General features: G+C 46.7%; 1 protein-coding gene across 1 annotated transcript in view; it reads left to right on the forward strand.

Annotated features, from left to right (window-relative positions):
* Positions 1-20,915, forward strand: part of CHD2 (chromodomain helicase DNA binding protein 2) — a 434,678-nt gene that overhangs the window by 165,246 nt on the left and 248,517 nt on the right. Inside the window, 1 exon segment of the mRNA XM_030189719.1 lies at positions 8,827-9,000. Within this exon segment, the coding sequence (XP_030045579.1) occupies positions 8,827-9,000 (174 nt within the window).

A 20,915-nucleotide genomic window follows, 5' to 3' on the forward strand; every position in this document is an offset into this window, starting at 1 on the left:
GGTTGAAGGCGTGTCTTTAGCTGCTCATCCAGATGTGGCACGGTTTCTTAGAGGGGTGCTTCGGCGTGCTTCAGAGAAAGATTTGACACTGAAGGCTGTCTTGTTAGTGGCCATTACTTCGGCGAGACGGGTTTCAGAGCTCCAGGCGCTGTCCTGTAAGAGACCCTTTTCTGCAGTTTTCAGAGTCCGGGGTCACGGTTCGGACCGTGCCTTCCTTCTTGCCTAAGGTGGTTTCAGCATTTCACCTAAACCAACCTATTTTCTTGCCCTCCTTTGTCGAGGAGGAGTTTCCAGAATTTTTTGGGCAATTACACCTGTTGGATGTGCGCAGGACTCTGCTGCAGTATCTGCGAGTTACTAACTCTTTCAGGACCTCTGATCATCTGTTTGTTTTGCTATCAGGTCCTCGCAGAGGGTCTCCAGCGTCTAAAGCCACTATTGCCCGCTGACTTAAAGAATCTATCTTTTCAGCTTATTTGCTTGCCGGCCTCCGCCTGATGCCTTTAAGGCGCATTCCACTAGAGGAATTTCCTCTTGGGCTGAAACTGGAGCACTCTCTCTTCAAGAGATTTGTAGTGCAGCAACATGGGCTTCTAAGCTCTCTTTTGCCCGACATTACAGGCTGGATGTGGCTGCCAGGAGGGACGCACATTTTGGAGCGCAAGGGCTGGCGCGTGGTGTGGCTTGTTCCCACCCTGTCTAGGGATTGCTTTGATACATCCCATCTGTAATGGCTGCATCTGCTTGATGACAAGGAAGGGAAAATTAGGTTCTTACCGTGATAATTTTCTTTCCTTTAGTCATAGCAGATGCAGCCATGATCCCTCCCTGTCTGATGCTATCTGCTGTAAATCTATTTCAGATTCTGTTCGTGTTTCCTGGAGATTCCGTCCTTGGGAGAAAGTCGGAAAACAGTCTTCAGGATTCTTGTTCAATTAAAGTAGGATGACTTAATTTCCTCCAGTTTCATGTTTTGGAGGATGAGTTTATTCCCTCCAGGAGGATGAGTTTATTCCCTCCATTCTGAGTTAATGCCCTTTGTTGTAGGGCCATCGTTCGCTGTGAGGAAAGCTTATGTTATTCCCATTGCGGTTTGCCATACTGCTTTGGAAGCTTCAAATACTGAAGAGAGGCAGTGGAGCAAGCTGGTGTGAGGCACTAAAAAAAGTGTGCTCTCTATCTCCCTCTGCTGGTTGATGGACACAACCCATCTGTAATGGCTGCATCTGCTATGACTAAAGGAAAGAAAATTATCACGGTAAGAACCTAATTTTCCCTTTGTTAAATGTTTCAGACACATTGAACCCGAGTTTGCTCTGGATAGTGTGGGATATAAATGTAAAAAAAAATCCTTAATCCTCCACCTTTTAAGACACTGCCTATTCAGTTGGATGGTGATGGCACAAGGAAAGCAAGTTTGGTCCAGTGAAGACTAACTCAAAATAACCTGTTCCTTAGGTGGGCTCTAGAATTACTATATTGAAAAGGCGACCATACCATTCCTCTGTGGTTATGTTCCACTAATAAGTTGGCTAGAATCACTGGGGCTCATTTTCAAAGCACTTAAAGCACTGAGGGGCCCTTTTACTAAGCCGTGGTAAAAAGTAGTGTGAACGAGTCTTTTGGGCACGCGCTGGGCCATTTTTTACCTTGTGTAGGAAAAAGGGCCTTTTTTTTTTTTTTTTAATTTTTTGAAGTCTTTATTAATAGATAATACAAAACATCTGAAACATAGTACAATATGCAAGCCATAGTACATGTCATTTATGTAGGCCAAAGTATTCTCAAAAGTTCACGTTTATACAATACAAGTCAAAGTGATTATTGCTCTATGTACCAAAAAGTAAGTAATTCTTATTGCATTGAAGTGTCAAATAAATTAGTCAGATTTATGGTTCCAAAACTTCACATTTTCAGAGTTTTCATTTATAATATTCTATTATTTACCCATCCCTCCCTCCCTGCCCCTCCCACCCACCCTTCCGGCACAACTTTAACAGAAACCTTAAATCAAGTTATACATGAAGAAGAAAAGAATCCCAGATCTGATGCCATCTGCCTAATTGGTTATGCCTCTCTGCTAGAAGTCTTTCCATCTCGCAGGTGTATCTCAGTTTTTGGACCCATCTAATGATAGGCGGAGTCATGGGCTGCTTCCAACATGCAGCAATTATAACTCTTGCGGCAGTTATGGCCTGTCCCACAAATATATGTTGGTTTCTGGAAAGGTTCACTGCTCCCCCAAAAAATAGAAAGAACATTGGGCTCCATGGCATTGGGCTGCCCGTCCATCCTTGTAACCTACTATGAATCGATCTCCAATAGGCCCTAACCTTCTTACAGGTCCACCATAGGTGGCCAGCTGTGCCACGTACCCCACAACCCCTCCAGCACAGCCCCGTCAATGTGGGGTAAATACGCTGAAGACGCTCAGGTGTCAAGTACCAACGATACAGCACCTTCACCGCATTCTCCCGGAAGGGCACATGAGACGACACCCTCACCACTGCCCGCTCCAACCTCTCCCATGTAGCTTCCTCCAATTCCATACCCAGCTCCCTCTGCCAACCCTTCCTATGAAGTGTATAGCTCGGGGATTGTCTATTAATAATGTGATACAGGCGAGAGACCAGCCCAGTAGTCGTAGGAGGACCTTCACAGATAAGCTCTATCGCTGTTTGTTCTCTGGCCATAACCTCCCGAACTGCCCTTGTCTTAAGAAAGGATGCCAATTGAAAATAGGCGTATCGATCAGATCCCACTATCGGGAATTTCTCAAGAGCTGCAGAGTAGGACAACAAATTCTCGCCATCAAATAAATGGCCCCATTGTCGTAGTCCCTCAGTGTACCATCTTGTGAATATTCCCCTTGTCGTACCTGGGTAAAACAAAGGATTATAGGCTATGGGTGACAGACGAGATAGTGTTGTGCGCCGGAGTGTGAACATGCTATCCCAGTTTGAAAGGGTAACATATATTGAAGGACATAATCCTGTTTCCAGGGACCTAAGTGAGCCCGGTATCCACATAAGGGCCCCCAAGGACCTATCACCTAGGGTATATTGTTCAAGCTGCACCCATTGCCTATCCGGGTAGTCCTGGAACCACTCCACTGCTGCGCATGCCTGAACTGCTCTATAATACCAGGCCAAATTGGGTACTCCCAGCCCTCCCCTCGCCCTATCCTGATACAGAATCGTACGTGCTAAGCGTGGGCGTTTCCCTCCCCAGATAAAGCGCATTATTCGATCTTGTAGCATTGATAGAAATCTACGTGGCATGTTGATTGGAAGGGCCTGAAACAAGTAGAGCAGGCGCGGTAAGACATTCATCTTTACTGCTGCTATTCGGCCAAACCACGAGAGGGTGATATCCCCCCATCTACCCAGATCCTCTGTAATTGCCTCTCCCAAACCTTTATAATTAGCCGAAAAGAGATCTGATAGATCTGCTGTCAAGTTAATCCCCAGGTAGCGAATGCTCTTAGCCGCCCATCTAAATGCGTAGGAAGTCCTCAATGACTCCATAAGCTCCGTCGGAAGGGTTATGTTTAAGACTTCAGATTTGGACATATTAACTTTAAATCCCGACACAATCGAATATTCCTCTATTTCCCGCAGGAGCCCAGGGAAAGTGGTCAGGGGGTTAGTAACAAATAACAGAACGTCGTCTGCAAAAAGGGCTAATTTATGTGTTCTCCCACCCATGGTGAGTCCCGATATGTTGGGGTCAGCTCTCAACCTGGTTGCAAACGGCTCCATTACCATTGCAAATAATAAAGGAGACAAAGGGCAGCCCTGTCTAGTGCCTCTATGTAAGGGTATCATCCCTGAGTTACCCCCATTGACACGAACACAGGCTTTAGGGGAGCTATAGAATGCTTGTATCCATCCACAAAACTGTGGTCCTATCCCAAAGGTCTCCATCACCTTGTACATAAATGGCCAATGCACCCTATCAAAAGCCTTTTCGGCATCTAAGCTTAAGAGACAAAGGGGTTTCTTCATTCTCTTAGCCAAGTATATTAAATCGACCACTCGCCTAGTGTTATCAGTTGCTTTTCTATAAGGGACAAATCCCACCTGATCAGGATGAATAACAGCTGGGAGCAAAGGTGCTAGACGGTTGGCCAGGACTTTAGCTAGAATTTTGACGTCAGCATTTAAGACAGATATAGGGCGAAAGGATCCACAATCCTTATGATCTTTATTCGGTTTGGGCAGTACTGCAATCCATGCTTCCAACATGGAGGTGGGCAAAGACTCCCCTTTCCCAATCAAATTAAATAAATCAGCCAACAGGGGGGCCAATTCAGGGGCATATTTCTTGTAAAATTCATTCGGGAAGCCATCTAAGCCTGGTGATTTACAGGAAGGTAAATGTTGAATGGCTTTTTGGACCTCAACCGGAGTTACCGGTGCATCTAGGGCTGCCCTCTGCTGGCTGGTTATAGAGGTCAGTTCACTCTCTGCCAGATAATCCAGGATAGCATTTTCAGGTGGATTGGTCTCCTGCGCATATAGTTTCTGATAAAATTCACTAAAGCGTTTCCTTATGGTCTCAGAGGTGTTCAACAACTCTCCTTTCGAGTCCCTAATGTGAGGGACCGTTCGGTCCACTCTTTGCCTACGCAGCTTTATTGCCAGGAGTCTACCTGCCTTATTAGTAAACTCGTAGGATCGGACTTTGTTTCTGGATTGTAACCAACTTAGCTGGTCAGAATAAATTGTATCCAGCTGGAGCCTCTGTCCACGCAGCTCCTCCAGAACAGAGGGGGAACCACCTGATTTATGCTGTGCCTCTAGGATCCTAATCCTGTCCAAGCACTGTGCCAGCTGGGCCCTCCGAACCCTCGCTCGCCTACTAGCTAACTGTATGAAGTACCCTCTTGAGACTGCCTTCATAGCATCCCATACCACGCTAAGGGGGGGGCCCGATTCCATGTTGAACTCCAAATACTCCTTCAGGACCTTCCTACACCCCTCTACAGCCTCCCCCTCCAGCAATAGGTCTGTGTTAAGTGTCCATCTTTGATCTTTGGCCTCAGCTCTGATACTCGACAAGGTTACCCAAACTGGGGCATGGTCTGAAAATGTAATGTTGCCAATTTCAGCTTTCGGGCCCCTCTCTGCTAGTGTAACGTCGAGGAAGATATGATCGATCCGGGAGTATGAGTTGTGTACAGGAGAAAAAAAAGTGTAGTCTTTGGTCGTCATATGAGTTAATCTCCATACATCCAGGGTGCCCAGTGAACGGACCAAAGAGCCCAGTGCCACCGAGTCCCTAGACGTTGGATGTTGAGAGTTCCCAGATCTGTCCAACCCGGGGTCCATAACCTCGTTGAAATCACCCCCCATAATCAAAGAACCCCGAATAAATGCAGCCAGAATGTTTTTCACCTTAGTGTAAAAGGACCCCTGATGTTCATTAGGGGCGTAAATCGAAGCAAGCGTGAGATCCACCTGATCCAGGACAATTTGCAAAAGTAAAAAACGCCCTCCCGGGTCCCGCCTAATTTTCTTTACTTGGACTGATATTGTTTTGTGGAACAGAATTGCCACCCCACGTTTTTTGGAGTCATCAGCAGAGGAAGCAAAGAAGGAGCATGGGTATTCTGGATGAGCTAACAGCCTCTCATGTGCCCTACGGAGATGGGTCTCCTGCAACAATACAATGTGCGGCCTAAACATCTGCATCTCTTTGAAAAACTTCTGTCTTTTCTGAGGCATATTCAGCCCCTTGACATTATATGATAAGATTTTTAAGTCTGTATTCATGCCTGGGATATTACATCAGCTTTCTCTCCCTCCAAGAGGGATCCATCCACTTCATGTCTTTGTTCTATCCAATACCAGTTGTGCTCCCTTCCCTCCCTAACCCTCCCTCCCCCTAGTGATGACCCTCCCCCTACCCATGTCCCCCCCATCCCCCCATGTCTAGCACCAACTAACGGGATCAAGTCCCAGTAGTGGGAAGCGAGGAAGTAACCCACCAGCATTCAGGCAACCCAGCCTCCCCTCCCCCCCCAAATACCTATGTCATCACCAATTTTATGGACCCAGATTGAGCAACCTTAATTACCCATCTTCATGATTGGTCCCTGCCCATTGTTCATAACCTTAAATTTCCCCTCCTCTTAATATCTTGTAACTTATGCAACTTCATTCACAAGGAGCCTCACATCCTTAATTACCATTTCCTCCATTGACTATAATATTAAAGTTCACTTTTGCTAAAGGTAGCATTAATAAACAAGAAACAAAACATATTCAAACTTGAGACAAAGAGTAACACCAATAACTCTTTGCAACATTACCAGCCAGGATATCAATTTCAGCCATTTTTCTTCTGGTAAAGTTCAGGTTTCATCCACAGCCACTTTTCTTTTTGGAATATTTCTTTTGGGAGTGGCAGGAATCCTCTGCCACTTTTGAAGCTTTGTCTTCGTGGCTGGGGCCAAAGCGCCAGGCGGTTTATTAGTCTGTACCAGGCCTGCTCCATGCAGGGATTTCCAAGCTTCCATCATCGACGTCACTCTCATCTTGACCCCCTGAAGTGAGTACATCAAGGAAAAGGGGAAGCCCCATCTATATGTTATCTGTTCCTTGGCCAAAATGTCCAGAACTGGCTTCATGAGTCGTCTTTGCTGCAGAGTGAACTGTGATAAGTCTTGATAGACAGACACAGTGGCCCCACCAAATTCCAAGTTAGACTTTTTCCTGGCGCAGTTAAGCAATTGTTCCTTTGTTTCATACCTATGGAATCGGGTGATAATGTCCCGCGCTCTGTTTTCCTGCCGCTGACCCAGGGATCTATGTGCTCTGTCGATCTCAATCTTTACCCCTTCAGCGTCGGCCCCCAGCAAGCTGGCACACAGTGTCTGTACAATTTGAATAACATCCTCTGTTTCTCCACCCTCAGGAACTCCACGGAATCTCAGATTATTTCTCCTTCCCCTGTTTTCAAGATCATCAAGCTTATATGTTAGATCTATTTGTTTTTGATCTAAAGCTTGGAGGTTGGTTTCGACTGAGTGTATGGATTCAGAGTGCTCATCCACCTTGGCTTCTACCTCCTCAACTCTGTTCCCCAGCTCACGGAGGTCAGAGCTCAACGACTCCATTCTTTCCAAAATCTCATCCCTCGATTTATTTATATCAGCTTGTATACCGCTTAGGATCTGGCGAAGTTCGCCTGAGATTCCTTTTTTAATATGCGGTTTCCGCGATTCCGCTAGTGAAAGCGCTGAGTCAGAGTCAGAAGGAGAGACCGGCGCCATTACCTCGTGGCGCTTCGCGGTTTTGGCCGGCCCGCCGTCAGCTGCCTTCTCCTGCACTTTAGCTCGCGCCGAAGTCGCTTTACTCATCTTAAATTCAATGAGGAGCAGCGGAGAACACTGCAGGCCGATCCAAACAGGTTGGTGATAGCTTTTTATAGCTTTTGTAGTTGTCGAGGAACGGGAGCTAGAACGCTAGGCAGCCATCAGCTTCGGTGACGTCACTTCCTCTAAAAGGGCCTTTTTTTTTAAGGGGCTGGAAAATGGATGTGCACTAAAATTGAAACCAGCACTCGTCCATTTTCGGCCTGAGACCACAGACAGCCATCAGGCATTGGCTGTCGGCTCTGCAGCCGCTCCTCCTCTTACCTCTCACGTCGCTGCGCTCCTGGGTGGCGAGGGGGTTTGATGCGCGGGGGGAGGGGAGGGTCGCTGGACATGGGTGGCTGGAGGGGGGGCAGGGGGAGGAGGAGGTGAGGGTCGCTGGACATGGGTGGCTGGAGGGGGGGCAGGGGGAGAGGAGGGTCGGGGAGGGGGTCCTGAGACCAGAGAGGTGGGGGTGGGGAGGGGGGGCCCTGCAAGGGGGGGTGGGGGACCTGCGAGAGGGGGGGGGCACACACTCACTGTCTCTCACATACACTATCTGACACACTCTGTCTATCACATTCTCTCTGCCACACTCTCTGACTATCACACTCTCTCTCTCTCTCTCTCTCTCACACACACACACTCTGTCTCTCTCTCATTCTCTCTCTGACACACACAATCCATCTCTCACACACACTCTTTCTCTCAAACATACATACTCCGAGGAAAACCTTGCTAGCGCCCGTTTCATTTCAGTCTGAAACGGGCCTTTTTTACTAGTAGTAGATAATCCATTAAAAAAAAAATTTTTCTCCTGTGCTGTATGTCTTACAGAGAATACGATTTCTCGGTGTTTCCTTTTCTAATTTTGGTCCTTTATTCTGTAATTTTTGAGGATTGGTCTGTGTTCTGTGAGTGACCAAGGTGAGAGATTCTGCTGGTATGTAATTTGTGCGTGGATCCATAGGAGTCTGATTTGTCTGGCTTTTCTTCCAGTAGGAAACATATTGCAGTTCTGTATTCACTGCTTCCTTTTTAAAGGTACAGTTACTGATATTTGTGTGTTCAGAAGTTGTGCTATTAAATTTGCTACATAGGCTCTGAGAAGTTTCTTTGCAGGATTTAATGTTGCTTCTCAAAGTAATTGGCAGACAATCCTTTATCTGTGCTATCAGATAGAAGTGTATCAATACAAAAATGTAAAAATCACAGAAATGCAGAGAATTCAGAGCCAGAGGATAAAAGTTTCATGCCTTGCTAATGGTGCATCTGGTTCATTATTCCTAAGCACTTCCAGCAATTTACATAAAGAAGATACATACATTGGCATAATAGCACCCATTCATTTCAATCTGACATTTCCATCCCTCAAAGCCTTCCATACTGTAAATCTGCTGTATTTTAACTGTTGTCTCCACACATTTTCATCCATTAATGTCATAGTTTTTTGTTACTAACTTCAGAAGAGCAGCCAAGGCAGCAAGTAGTAAAAAACAGCAGAAACCTCAACGAGGGAAAAGCAGGAAGAAACAAGTGTCTTCTGAAGAAGAGGACGACGACGACGATGATGACGACGACGATGATGATGATGAAACACCAAAAAGGCAGACGCGCCGCAGAGCTGCTAAGAATGTCAGGCAAGTATTGCAAGTAGCCTGTAATAATCTTTTCTGTCATGTGCCAAATATACTTCTGTTTTAGCAAGAGTCAGGAGGCATATTGCATGGAACACCCTAGTTACTGAAAAATCAGAGCTTATTAAACCCTTGTCTTGCTCTCTTGGATCATGAGTATTTAGCTTGTGTTCTCTGGTATGGTGCAGCTTCAGTGTGAATCCTAATGATATTTAAAATGCAAGATGGAAACTTGACTTTTCGTAGTTAGAAACTTTATCATACAATTTTTTGCATTAAATATTCGGTTTGTTGGTAAAAGGTGTTGATTAAAATGTGTGTGTGAATTACATTCTGTGGAATGAAACTGGCTTCTGCCTTCATTTACTCTGAACATTTGAGATACTCTAATTTAAATGCTTCTTCCTCATCTTGCTGGACCAGTCCAGGTGTGTGGGTTTTTCACCCTACCATCAGATGGAGACAAACACTCAGTGTTTTCAGTGACATCACTGCTGTAAGGATTGGTGCAGCCAAGCCACTTATCAGTATTCTCTGTCTCCAGCAGATGATAGCATATGTTGGACTGATGCCGGGTGCATGCTTAGGTTCTTAGGGTTATATGCTAAGGGTTGTTCTCTCTAGTTGAGCCAGGTTCTTCCCCAGGCTTCCAGGGGATCATTTCCCAGGACACTGGTTTAGATTTCATTCTGGTTGTGCCGGGCTTGCAGTATCCTCCTAGGGCAACCATAATTCTCTGGTAGAGTGCAGGCAAAAGATTTGGTTTTAGCCAGGTGAGATCCACACCAGGGAGGCTGTACTTGAAATCTTTGACTGTCTTTCTCCCCCACATCCCCTTCTGATGAAATGAAGGCCATAGTCACTGCATTGGCCAGAGAGAGGTCAAACAACTATGTGACGAAATTGTGAGTTTTTAAGCCTAAAAGCTGTATTAATTATTTCATGAAGTGTATTTCTCCTAATTGGCCAGCAGATTGCTCTTGTTTTGAGTTTTAAAGCTGTTGAAGAAAAAGACTTTCTGTCTTCCAGTTTCAGCTTATAGAAAGGAAAGCTGCAGTACCATTGGGTAGCTACTTTCAAAATTGATTTCCTGGGCTCTGATTGGCCCTGGATTTCAAATGTAGCCTGAAGGTACTGGATTTTCCCCAATCTCAGCCAGGAAGCGGAGAGAGAAAGATCTCTACTGAGACCCTGCGAGCAGTTATATTTTATAACCTGTGAGCAGCTACATTTCCTGAATTCCCCAGGTGCTACACAGGTAATAACAAATGTTTAGATAGTTGTATAATTGATCCATATTCAGTTACTTGTTATTGTTCGCTGATTTCACCTTTTTCTGTTCACTGTTTCTGTGACAATAAACCTTCTTTAGCTTATTGACTCTGCTATTCTGGACTGACTAAGAATCCTGGTTTGTGTATTTGGGTCTGTGGGTGCTTTCTAGGAACTGTGGGACCCCTGAAGTGCGGCCCCAGTGTCCTAGAAATCACCGGGGAATAACTTGAGAGTAGGAGACTAGCCCACAGGCGAGTGGGACCCAGCCAGTGGGAGGAGGGTTCTAGTATAGAGCATGAGACCAGGTGCAGGTGAGTCTGGGCAGTGCTGGGCAGACCCTTCAGGTGACCGCAGGGTGGGTGCTAGGCATTTCGTGACAGACCTTTGTCCTTTTTTTGTGGCAGCGTTGTGAGATTGTCAGGCTTGGTATGTGGCGTGAGGGTCACCATCCACTTAGTGGTTCAAAGTTTATTTGTAACCTCCAGACATAGCACAGTGAATGAGTGCAGCAGTAATAGGATCACTTTTCTGTTCAGTTTTTTTTTTTTTGTATTGTTAAGAGATTAGCAGCGTGCTGATGGCGACTATAGCAACCCTTAGACACCGGATATGCCTGACCTAACACAAGAGCGACCAGATGACCTCAGTGAGGAGGAGCTGCAGGACCGGCCGGTGCAGAGCTCTCCTGGGGGGAGATCAGATTCCTTGTGGGCAGAGGCCCATGAGTTGGCAGGGCCGGATGCCACACTAGCTGAGATCTGGCAGATCTACATGGTTAGAGCTACAGTGGCTAGACCAGCTGTGGCATGAGGAATGGGGAATTCCTACTGGAAATGGCTCGTATCCAAAGCTCCAGCCCAACCTCTGCGCTGAGGCAGGATCCGCAGCATGCATTGGGCCAACTTGTTTGCACAGTTTGATGATACTCAAGGTGACATTGATGAATATCTAACTGCCTTTGAAAAAATTTGCTACCTCATTGAGATTCCTCAGAAGGACTGGGTGTGCTATTTGGAAGGAAACTTCACTGGTAGAGCATTAAGGCATTCCAAGGACTGTCCATGGAGATGTGCTTCCAGTTTGAGGAGGTGCGCAAAGCTTTGGTGAACCATTATGCCATTACTCCTGAGATCTATAGACTAAAGTTCTGGACAATCTATAAATGGGGGTGGATGATACCTACAGCAAGTTTAAGATACCAGCATCAGCTGTGGCTCAGTGGATCTGAGGTTAAAACCCTGGTGGACTGCCAAACCCTGATGGTCCTGGAGCAGTTTCTTCAGCGTTGTCATCCAGAGGTGAGAGAACATGTCCAAGATCACCAGTCCCATACTCCAGAGAAAAGGCGGCTGAGTTGACTGACATCTTTATGGCTACCCGTCCCTGATTGGCAAAGAGAATCCATCCTTATCCGCAGCAACTGGGAACTAAGGGCAGCCAGGGCCCTAAGTCAAATATCCCTGCAACCTCAGATACTGTCAACTAACCCTTCAGTGTTCCCAAAAATCCTAAAGCATCCTTATTATCAGTGTGGGCGTAAAGGACATTTCAAAGTGGATTGCCCAGTTAATCCCAAATCTGCACTAAAAAGCATTTCAGTTTCTGCACTAAAGCTGGTGGCTTTCATGGGTGGCACACACCAGAGAAAGTTACTGGCTATTCATCAAGCAAGGAATTAGATGGGTTTCCACAATACTATAGCATCCCAGTAACTGTAAATCAGACCCAGGTAGCTGGGCTTGTGGACTCTGGCTCTAGCATGAGTTTATTACGACCACTACTACTACTTAACATTTCTAGAGCGCTACTAGGGTTACGCAGCGCTGTACAAAATAAACAAAGAAGGACAGGCCCTGCTCAAAGGAGCTTATAATCTAAAGAACGAAATGTCAAGTTGAGCAGACTAGATTTCCTGGGTAGAGGTGTAGAGGTTAGGTGCCGAAGGCGACGTTGAAGAGGTGGGTTTTAAGCAGAGATTTGAAGATGGGCAGGGCAGGGAGGGGGCCTGGCGTATGGGCTCGGGGAGTTTGTTCCACGTGTGGGGTGAGGCGAGGCAGAAAGGGCGGAGCCTGGAGTTAGCGGTGGTGGAGAAGGGTACTGAAGGGAGGGATTTGTCTTGAGAGCGGAGGTTACGGGTAGGAACGTAAGGGGAGATGAGGGTTGAGAGGTAAGGAGGGGCTGCAGATCGAGTACATTTGTAGGTTAGTAGCAGAAGCTTGAATTGAATGCGGTACCTGATCGGAAGCCAATGAAGTGACTTGAGGAGGGGGGTGGTATGAGTGTATCGGTTCAGGCGGAAGATAAGACGTGCAGCAGAGTTCTGAACGGACTGAAGGGGGGATAGGTGGCTAAGTGGGAGACCAGTGAGGAGTAGGTTGCAGTAGTCAAGGCGAGAGGTAATGTGAGAGTGGATGAGAGTTCGGGTGGTGTGCTCAGAGAGGAAAGGGCAGATTTTGCTAATGTTATAGAGGAAGAAGCGACAGGTCTTGGCTATCTGCTGGATATGCGCAGAGAAGGAGAGGGAGGAGTCGAAGATGACACCGAGGTTGCGGGCAGATGAGACGGGGACGATGAGGGTGTTATCAACCGAAATAGAGAGTGGAGGTAGAGGGGAAGTGGGTTTGGGTGGGAAGACAAGAAGTTCGGTCTTGGCCATGTTCAGTTTCAGGTGGCGGTTGGACATCCAGGCAGCAATGTCGGATAAGCAGGTCGATACTTTGGCCTGGGTTTCCGCAGTGATGTCAGGTGTGGAGAGATAAAGCTGGGTGCTGTCAGCATAAAGATGATACTGGAAGCCATGAGACGAGATCAGGGAGCCCAGGGAAGAGGTGTAGATAGAGAAAAGAAGGGGTCCAAGGACAGACCCCTGAAGGACTCCAACAGAGAGCGGGATAGGGGTGGAGGAAGAACCATGAGAGTGTACTCTGAAGGTACGATGGGAGAGATAAGAGGAGAACCAGGAGAGGACAGAGCCCTGGAACCCAAAAGAGGACAGTGTGTCAAGAAGTAAGTTGTGATTGACAGTGTCAAAAGCGGCGGATAGGTCGAGGAGAATGAGGATGGAATAATGAACTTTGGATTTGGCGAGGAGCAGGTCATTATAGACTTTGGATAATGCCGTTTCTGTCGAGTGAAGTGGGCGAAAGCCAGATTGAAGCGGATCGAGGATGGTATGAGAGGCGAGAAAATCAGTGCAACGGCTGTGAACGGCGTGTTCAAGTATTTTGGAGAGGAAGGGTAGGAGGGAGATGGGGCGGTAGTTGGAGGGACAAGTAGGGTCAAGTGAAGGCTTTTTGAGGAGAGGTGTGACAACAGCATGCTTGAAGGTGTCAGGGACAGTTGCGGTGGAGAGAGAGATGTTGAGGATATGACAGATGGGAGGGGTGATAGTAGGAGAGATGGTGGTAAGTAGGTTGGTGGGGATGGGGTCAGAGGAACAGGTGGTGCATTTCGAGGAGGAGAGAAGATGGGCGGTTTCCTCTTCGGTGATATCAGGAAAGGAGGAGAAGGAGGCCTGGGTTGATTGGTTGAGGGAGTGGGTGATAGGATGAAGGGGAGGAGAAGGTTTAGTGGTGAATTTGAGGTTGATCTTCTGGACCTTGTCATGGAAGTAGTCAGCCAGTGATTGAGGAGAGAGTGAAGGGGGGGTGGGAGCGGAGGGCACTTTGAGGCGGGAGTTGAGGGTGGCGAAGAGACGACGAGGGTTACAGCTGAGGGAATTTGTCAAATGAGTGTAGTAGTCCTGTTTGGCGAGGAATAGGGAGGACTGGAAGGATGATAGCATGAATTTGTAGTGAAGGAAGTCAGTATGGGTGCGAGATTTCCTCCATAGGCGTTCAGCCGATCGGGAGCAGGAGCAAAGGTAACAGGTGCAAGGGTTAAGCCAGGGCTGGGGATTAGTGCGCCTAGTGGGATGGGAAACAGATGGTGCATGGGTGTCTAGGGCGGAGGAGAGAGTGGCATTGTAATTGGAAACAGCCTTGTCGACGGACTCGGAGGACGTGATGGACGGGAGGAGATCAGAGATACTAGCGGATAGGGTGGGGGGGTCAACTGCTTGGAGATTCCTGGAGGTAGTAGTTAGAGTTGGCCGGGACTGAGGGGTAGGGTGATGAAGTTTGAATGTGATCAGGTGATGGTCAGAAATGGGAAGAGCGGGAGACGGAGAGATTAGAGGGCGAGCAGGTAGAAGAGAGGACGAGGTCAAGACAGTGACCAGATTTGTGAGTAGGGGTGGTGGAGCTCAGTTGGAGGTTGAAGGAGGAGGTTAGGTTGAGGAATTGAGAAGCGTATGAGTCAGATGGGTTATCAGTGTGTATGTTGAAGTCACCAAGAATGAGGGATGGGGATGAGGGCTCAAGAAAAACGGAGAGCCAGGCATCGAAGTCAGGAAGGAAGGAAGGGAGGGACTTATCAGGGGGGGTGGTAGATGACTGCAACTCGGAGTGGCAGCGGGTGGATTAGACGGATGGAATGGACTTCAAAGGATGAGAAGCAGTGAGACTGTGGTAGGAGGAGGGGTTGAAAACTGCAGGAGGGCGAAAGTAATAGGCCAACGCCGCCACCGCGGCTAGCTGTGCGGGGCGATTGGGAGAAGAGGTAGCCTCCGTGGCAAAGGGCTGTGCCTGAGGCAGAGTCATCGGGGGTGAGCCAGGTTTCGGTTAGGGCGAGCAGATGGAGGGAATGGGAGATGAAGAGATCATGGGTGAAGGTAAGTTTGTTGCAGATTGAGTGGGCATTCCACAGGGCACACGAGAAGGGGAGGGAGGAAGGGGGGAGGAGGGGAATGGAGATGAGATTGGAGATGTCGCGGGAACGTTTGCATAGATGAGACGAGGACGAGGACATGTGTGGTGGACCTGGGTTGGGATTGATGTCTCCCGCGGATAGCAGAAGGAGCAAGAGAGAGCGGAGAAGGGTGGTGGAAGTAGGGCGACGAAGGTGCCGAAGGCGGGATGCGCTGGGGAGGAATGGGGAAGGGTTCATGGCAGGAAGGAGGTGTTGGAGGTTGAGAGCTAGGAAGGAGGAGGAGGACATTAGGGATGGTGAGGTGGTGGGGGATAGGGGTAGGTAAGGTATTGCAGTAGTGAGCAGGACGGGGGGGGGGGGGGGATGGGTAGTGAGTTCGTGTGGTAGACAGCGGAGGGAGGGGGAAGAGATTGGGGATGGATAGAGCGAGGAATAGAATGTGAAAGGGGGCCATAGGTAGTGAGAGAGGTAGGGAGTGGGTGAGCAGGCAAGTTGGACAAGCTGGTGGGGTGGAGCAAGCTGGTGCAGATGGACTGAAAGCTGGATCAGGCGGGCTGGAGCAAGCTGGTGCAGATGGACTGGATCGAGCAGGGGAGGCTGGATCAGGCTGACTGGAGCAAGCAGGTTTAGGCGGGCTGGAGAAGCAGGAGCAGATGGCTGGAGAGCTGGATCAGGCTGACTGGAGCGGCAGGAGCAGGTGGCTGGAACAAGCAGGAAGAGATGGATCCGACGGAGGCTGGAGTAGATGGACTGGGATGAGCAGGAAGAGCTGGATCCGGCGGAGGCTGGAGCAGATGGACTAGGACGAGCAGGACGGGCTGTATCCGACGGACGCTGGAGCAGATGGACAAGGACGAGCAGGGGGAACTGGATCAGGCGGGCTGGAGCAAGCTGGATTAGGCGGGCTGGAATGGCTGGAGAGGCTGGAACGAGCAGGGAGAAGCTGGATCAGGCGGATAGGAACAAGCTGGTTTAGGCGGACAGGAACAAGCTGGATTAGGCGGGCTGGAACAGCAGGAGCAGGTGGATGGAACAAGCAGGAAGAGCTGGATCCGACAGAGGCTGGAGCAGATGGACTGGGACGAGCATGAAGAGCTGGATCCGACTGAGGCTGGAGCAGATGGACTGGGACGAGCAGGGGGAGCTGGATCAGACGGGCTGGAGCAAGCTGGATTATGGGTTGGTGGAGAGATTTAATGGAACATTAAAGCATATGTTAAAGACTTTTGTGGAGTCGGGAGACCTGGACTGGGAAAAGTACTTGCCCTACCTACTGTTTCAATACAGAGAAGTACCCCAGGAGTCTACTGGGTTCTCCCCATTTGAGCTGCTTTATGGCTGGAGGGTGAGAGGGCCCCTTGACCTAATAAGAGAACATTGGGAAGGGAAGGTTGACACCTCTTGACATAGCTGTAATTGAATATGTAGTCAATATGCGTCAGAAATTAGAAGACCTTGTAGGCTTTGTCAGAGAGAACTTGCAGGCAGTCTAAACTAAGCAAAATACATGGTATGATCATAAAGCCCGAAGCATGTACTTGTTTTAGTCCCAGTTCGTCAGAATAAACTTCAGGCTAACTGGGCAGGACCTTACAAGGTCATACGGCACCTAAATGATACAAACTATGTTATATCTGTGGACTCTTAAGACAGAAAGCAGCGTACCTTTCATGTAAATATGTTAAAAGCCAATGTGGATCATACAGCCATGGTGTTAGCTGTGTGCATCCCACCAGAAGGGTGTCTGAATAGTGAGCCCATACCTGACCTCCTAGCAGAGACATTACCAGAGGGATCTGCACAACAAGTTGTAGTGGGAGGGCAATTAACCCTCACTCAGAAACAGCAGCTAGAAACAGTATTACAAAAGTATGCTGATGTGTTTTCTGTTAAAGCAGGAATTACTTATTTGGCTAATCACAATGTAGACACAGGTGACCATACACCACTGAAGCAGAGTGCCTATCGAATATCTGCTTAGATGGAGAAGCACATGGAGCAGGAGATTGATGAGATGCTAGCCCTAGGTGTTGTAAAGGAGTCGCATAGTCCCTGGCTTTGCCTGTAGTTCTGGTTCCTAAGAAAGATGGCACAACCCGCTTCTGTGTGGATTACAGGAGAATGAATGTTCTGTATCTGGCGCCTATTTGATTACTTGGATGGACGAGTTGCTAGACAGTTTAGCTGGGGCCCAGTACCTGACTATAGTGGACCTTAGCCAAGGGTACTGGCAGATTCCCATAACAGCTGCTGCTCAGGAGCGATCAGCATTTATTACCCCATGTGGTCTGTATGAATTTACTGTGATGCCTTTTGGAATACAAAATGCCCTTGGCTCATTGTTTGCCAGAGGGATTAAATACTTATTTCCCTCTGCAGAATGCAAATAAATTCATATACTTTCCACAATGTGATTTTCCGGATTTAATTTGTGATGTGCTATCTCTCACTGTTACCAATAACCTACCCTTCAATTATGGGCTGCTCATGTCTTTGTCAGTGGGCAAACTTACAAAATCAGCAAGGGATCAAATACTTATTTCCACCACTGTATTTGCAGGCTCAATGTGGCTTACAGAGACCTGTTATGGCATAGCCATCCCAAGGTACATAATACAATTGATGTTATACAGAAGTTAAGGAAGACAGGAGGATCTGGTCAAGCATTTATAGAGAGATAGATAGGAGTTGTGTCACAGTTAGTTATGGGATCTCCTGGTAAGCCTTGTTAAAGAGGTAGGTTTTCAGATATTTGCGGAAGTTACTTGATTTGTTGATCGATTTCAAGTGAGTTGGGAGCACATTCCACAATTGCGTACTCATGTAGGAAAAGCTGATCGCGTGTGTTTGTATTTTACTCCTTTACAGCTGGGGAAGTATAGATTAAGAAATGTTTGGGCAGCTCTTTTAGCATTTCTGGGTGGCAGGTCAGTGAGGCCCATCATGTACGATGGGGCATTTCCGTATATGATTTTGTGAACAATCGTGCAGATCTTGAATGTGGTACGTTCTTTAAGTGGAAGCCAGTGCAGTTTCTTTCTTAGTGGTTTTGCAGTTTCATATTTTGTTTTCCCAAAAATGAGCCTAGCTCTGCGGTATTTTGGGCTGTTTGGAGTTTTTTTGATGGTCTGTTCTTTGCAGCCGGTGTAGAGTGCGTTACAGTAGTCCAGGTGGCTTAATACCAATGACTGTACTAGTTGGTGAAAGATGGTCCTTGGGAACAAAGGTTTAACTCTTTTTAGCTTCCACATGGAATGTAACATTTTCTTAGTTGTGTTTTTCACTTGGTTATCGAGTGTGAGATTTCAATCTATGGTGACCCCAAGAATTTTCAGAGTATTTGAAACAGGGAGGGGAAAGTTTGGTGTGGTAATGGTAGTAAATTTACTTGTGTTATGTTGGGAGGTGAGTATAAGGCACTGTGTTTTTTCTGCATTAAGTTTCAGTTGAACTGCGTCCGCCCAGGAGTGCATGATTTGGAAGCTTTGGTTGATCTCGTTGGTGATTTCCTTCAGATCATTTTTGAACGGGATGTAGATCGTGACATCGTCTGCATATATGTATGGATTTGAGATTTTGGTTGGCTAGTAGCTTAGCGAGGGGTATCATCATTAGGTTGAAGAGGGTTGGCGAGAGGGGGGGTCCTTGGGGAACTCCACATTCAGGTGTCCATGGGTCTGAAATAGTCGCATTAGCAGTTACTTGGTATGATCTTGTGGTCAAGAATCCTTTGAACCAATTAAGAACGTTTCCTCCAACTCCAAAATATTCTAGGATATGTAAGAGTATTTTGTGGTTGACCATGTCGAAGGCACTGGACATGTCAAATTGTAGGAGAAGTATATTATTGCCGGTTGCGATTGTTTGTTTGAATTTATTCATTAGAGTCACTAATACTGTTTCAGTGCTGTGTTTGTTCCGTTCGGAATCCTGATTGAGAATTGTGGAGGATTGAGTGTTTGTTTAGGTAGTTAGTGAGTTGTTTCATCACTACGCCTTCCATGAGTTTAGTTATCAGTGGGATTGGTGCCACTGGACGGTAGTTGGTTAAGTCACTTGTACTTTTCTTTGTGTCTTTAAGTATAGGGGTTAGTAGAATGTTTTCTTTATTCTTTGGGAAGAGACCATTTTGTAGCATGTGGTTCAGATGGCTCGTGAGGTCTGTTTTGAGTTGTTGTGGGGCGGATTTTATGAGATTGTTAGGGCAGATGTCTAATTTGCATTGTGACTTGGCATATCTTCCGAGTAACTGGGAAACATTATCGATCACTTGATTTCATTGCTAAAATTTAAAACATTGGATGCCAGTAGAATATCGCATTACTTATAAAATATTGCTTCTAGTGTTCAAAATCTTTCAGACAAGGTTTCCTGAGTTTTTGTTGCCTTGTTTACAGCCCTGTACTTGCAGACTAGCTCTACGTTCCAGCCAACAGTCACTATTGTCTGTCCCTTCGCTGCACATAATTCTATCCTCCACATTTTGGAAGGTGATGTTTAGTGTAGTGGGACCTCCAATTTGGAACAATCTGCCCATACTTTACATACAGAGCCCTCCCTCTCCTCATTTAAGGTTTTACTTAAGACACCTGTTTCAGTCAGCTTTTATTAGCTGAACCTTTTTTTTCTAATAGTTGGACTTCTTTAGCCTTAGGATGCTGAGAGATGCAGTGGGTTTGTTTTTATTATTGTTTTATTGTTTACCTCTCTCTGCTTTTCTTTGTTTATATTGTAATTTTCCTAAACACATTCTATTCAATTGTATGTTAGAGATTTTAATATATGTAAATTGCTTTGATGGCATTGCCCTAGACGATCAAATAAATGCAATTTTGAGCCTTATTCTGTTTGAAAATGGGGGATATCACGTGTCAAAATGACATTAAATAAATAAATCACTTTTTTGAAGGAATGCACTCAAGGCAGTGTACAGTAAGAATAAATCAAACATGAGCAATAGGCAATTACAGCAGTAAAAATATATTTAGTAGAAAAGGAGATATTCTGGTTCCTCACAACAGTGTCTGGAAGCAAGACTGCAGTTTTGGGACCAGAGAAAGGAGGAGGATCTTGTGAGCCATTTTGACTTGGTTAGATAAACATTGGTTAGATAAACAGAGAGTGGGGTTAAATGGGCAGTATTCACAATGGAGAAGGGTAGTTAGTGAGGTTCCTCAGGGGTCTGTGCTAGGACTGCTGCTTTTTAATATATTTATAAATGATTTAGAGATGGGAGTAACTAGCGAGGTAATTAAATTTGCTGAAGTTATTGAAAGTCGTGAACTCGCGACAGGATTGTGAAAAATCACAGAAGGACCTTACAAGACTGGGAGACTGGGCAGCTAAATGGCAGATGACGTTTAATGTGAGCAAGTGCAAGGTGATGCATGTGGGAAAACCCCCCCCCCCCCGAATTATAGCTACGTCATGCAAGGTTCCACTTTAGGAGTTACAGACCAAGAAAGGGATCTGGGTGTTGTCGTCGATAATACACTGAAACCTTCTGCTCAGTGTGCTGCTGCGGCTCGGAAAGCGAGTAGAATGTTGGGTATTATTAGGAAAGGTATTGAGTATTGTGTTCAATTCTGGTTGCCGCATCTCAAGAAAGATGCAGTGGAATTGGAAAAGGTGCAGCGAAGGGCGACTAAAATAATAGTGGGGATGGGACGACTTCTCTATGAAGAAAGACTAAGGAGGCTAGGGCTTTTCAGCTTGGAGAAGAGACGGCTGAGGGGAGACATGATAGAGATATATAAAATAATGAGTGGAGTGGAAGAGGTGTGTGTGAAGCGTCTGTTCACACTTTCCAAAAATACTAGGACTAGGGGGCATGCGATGAAACTACAGTGTAGTAAATTTAAAACAAATCGGAGAAAGTTTTTCTTCACCCAACG

The sequence above is a fragment of the Microcaecilia unicolor genome, chromosome 1 (genome assembly GCF_901765095.1).
Source record: "Microcaecilia unicolor chromosome 1, aMicUni1.1, whole genome shotgun sequence".
NCBI classification, from domain to species: domain Eukaryota; kingdom Metazoa; phylum Chordata; class Amphibia; order Gymnophiona; family Siphonopidae; genus Microcaecilia; species Microcaecilia unicolor.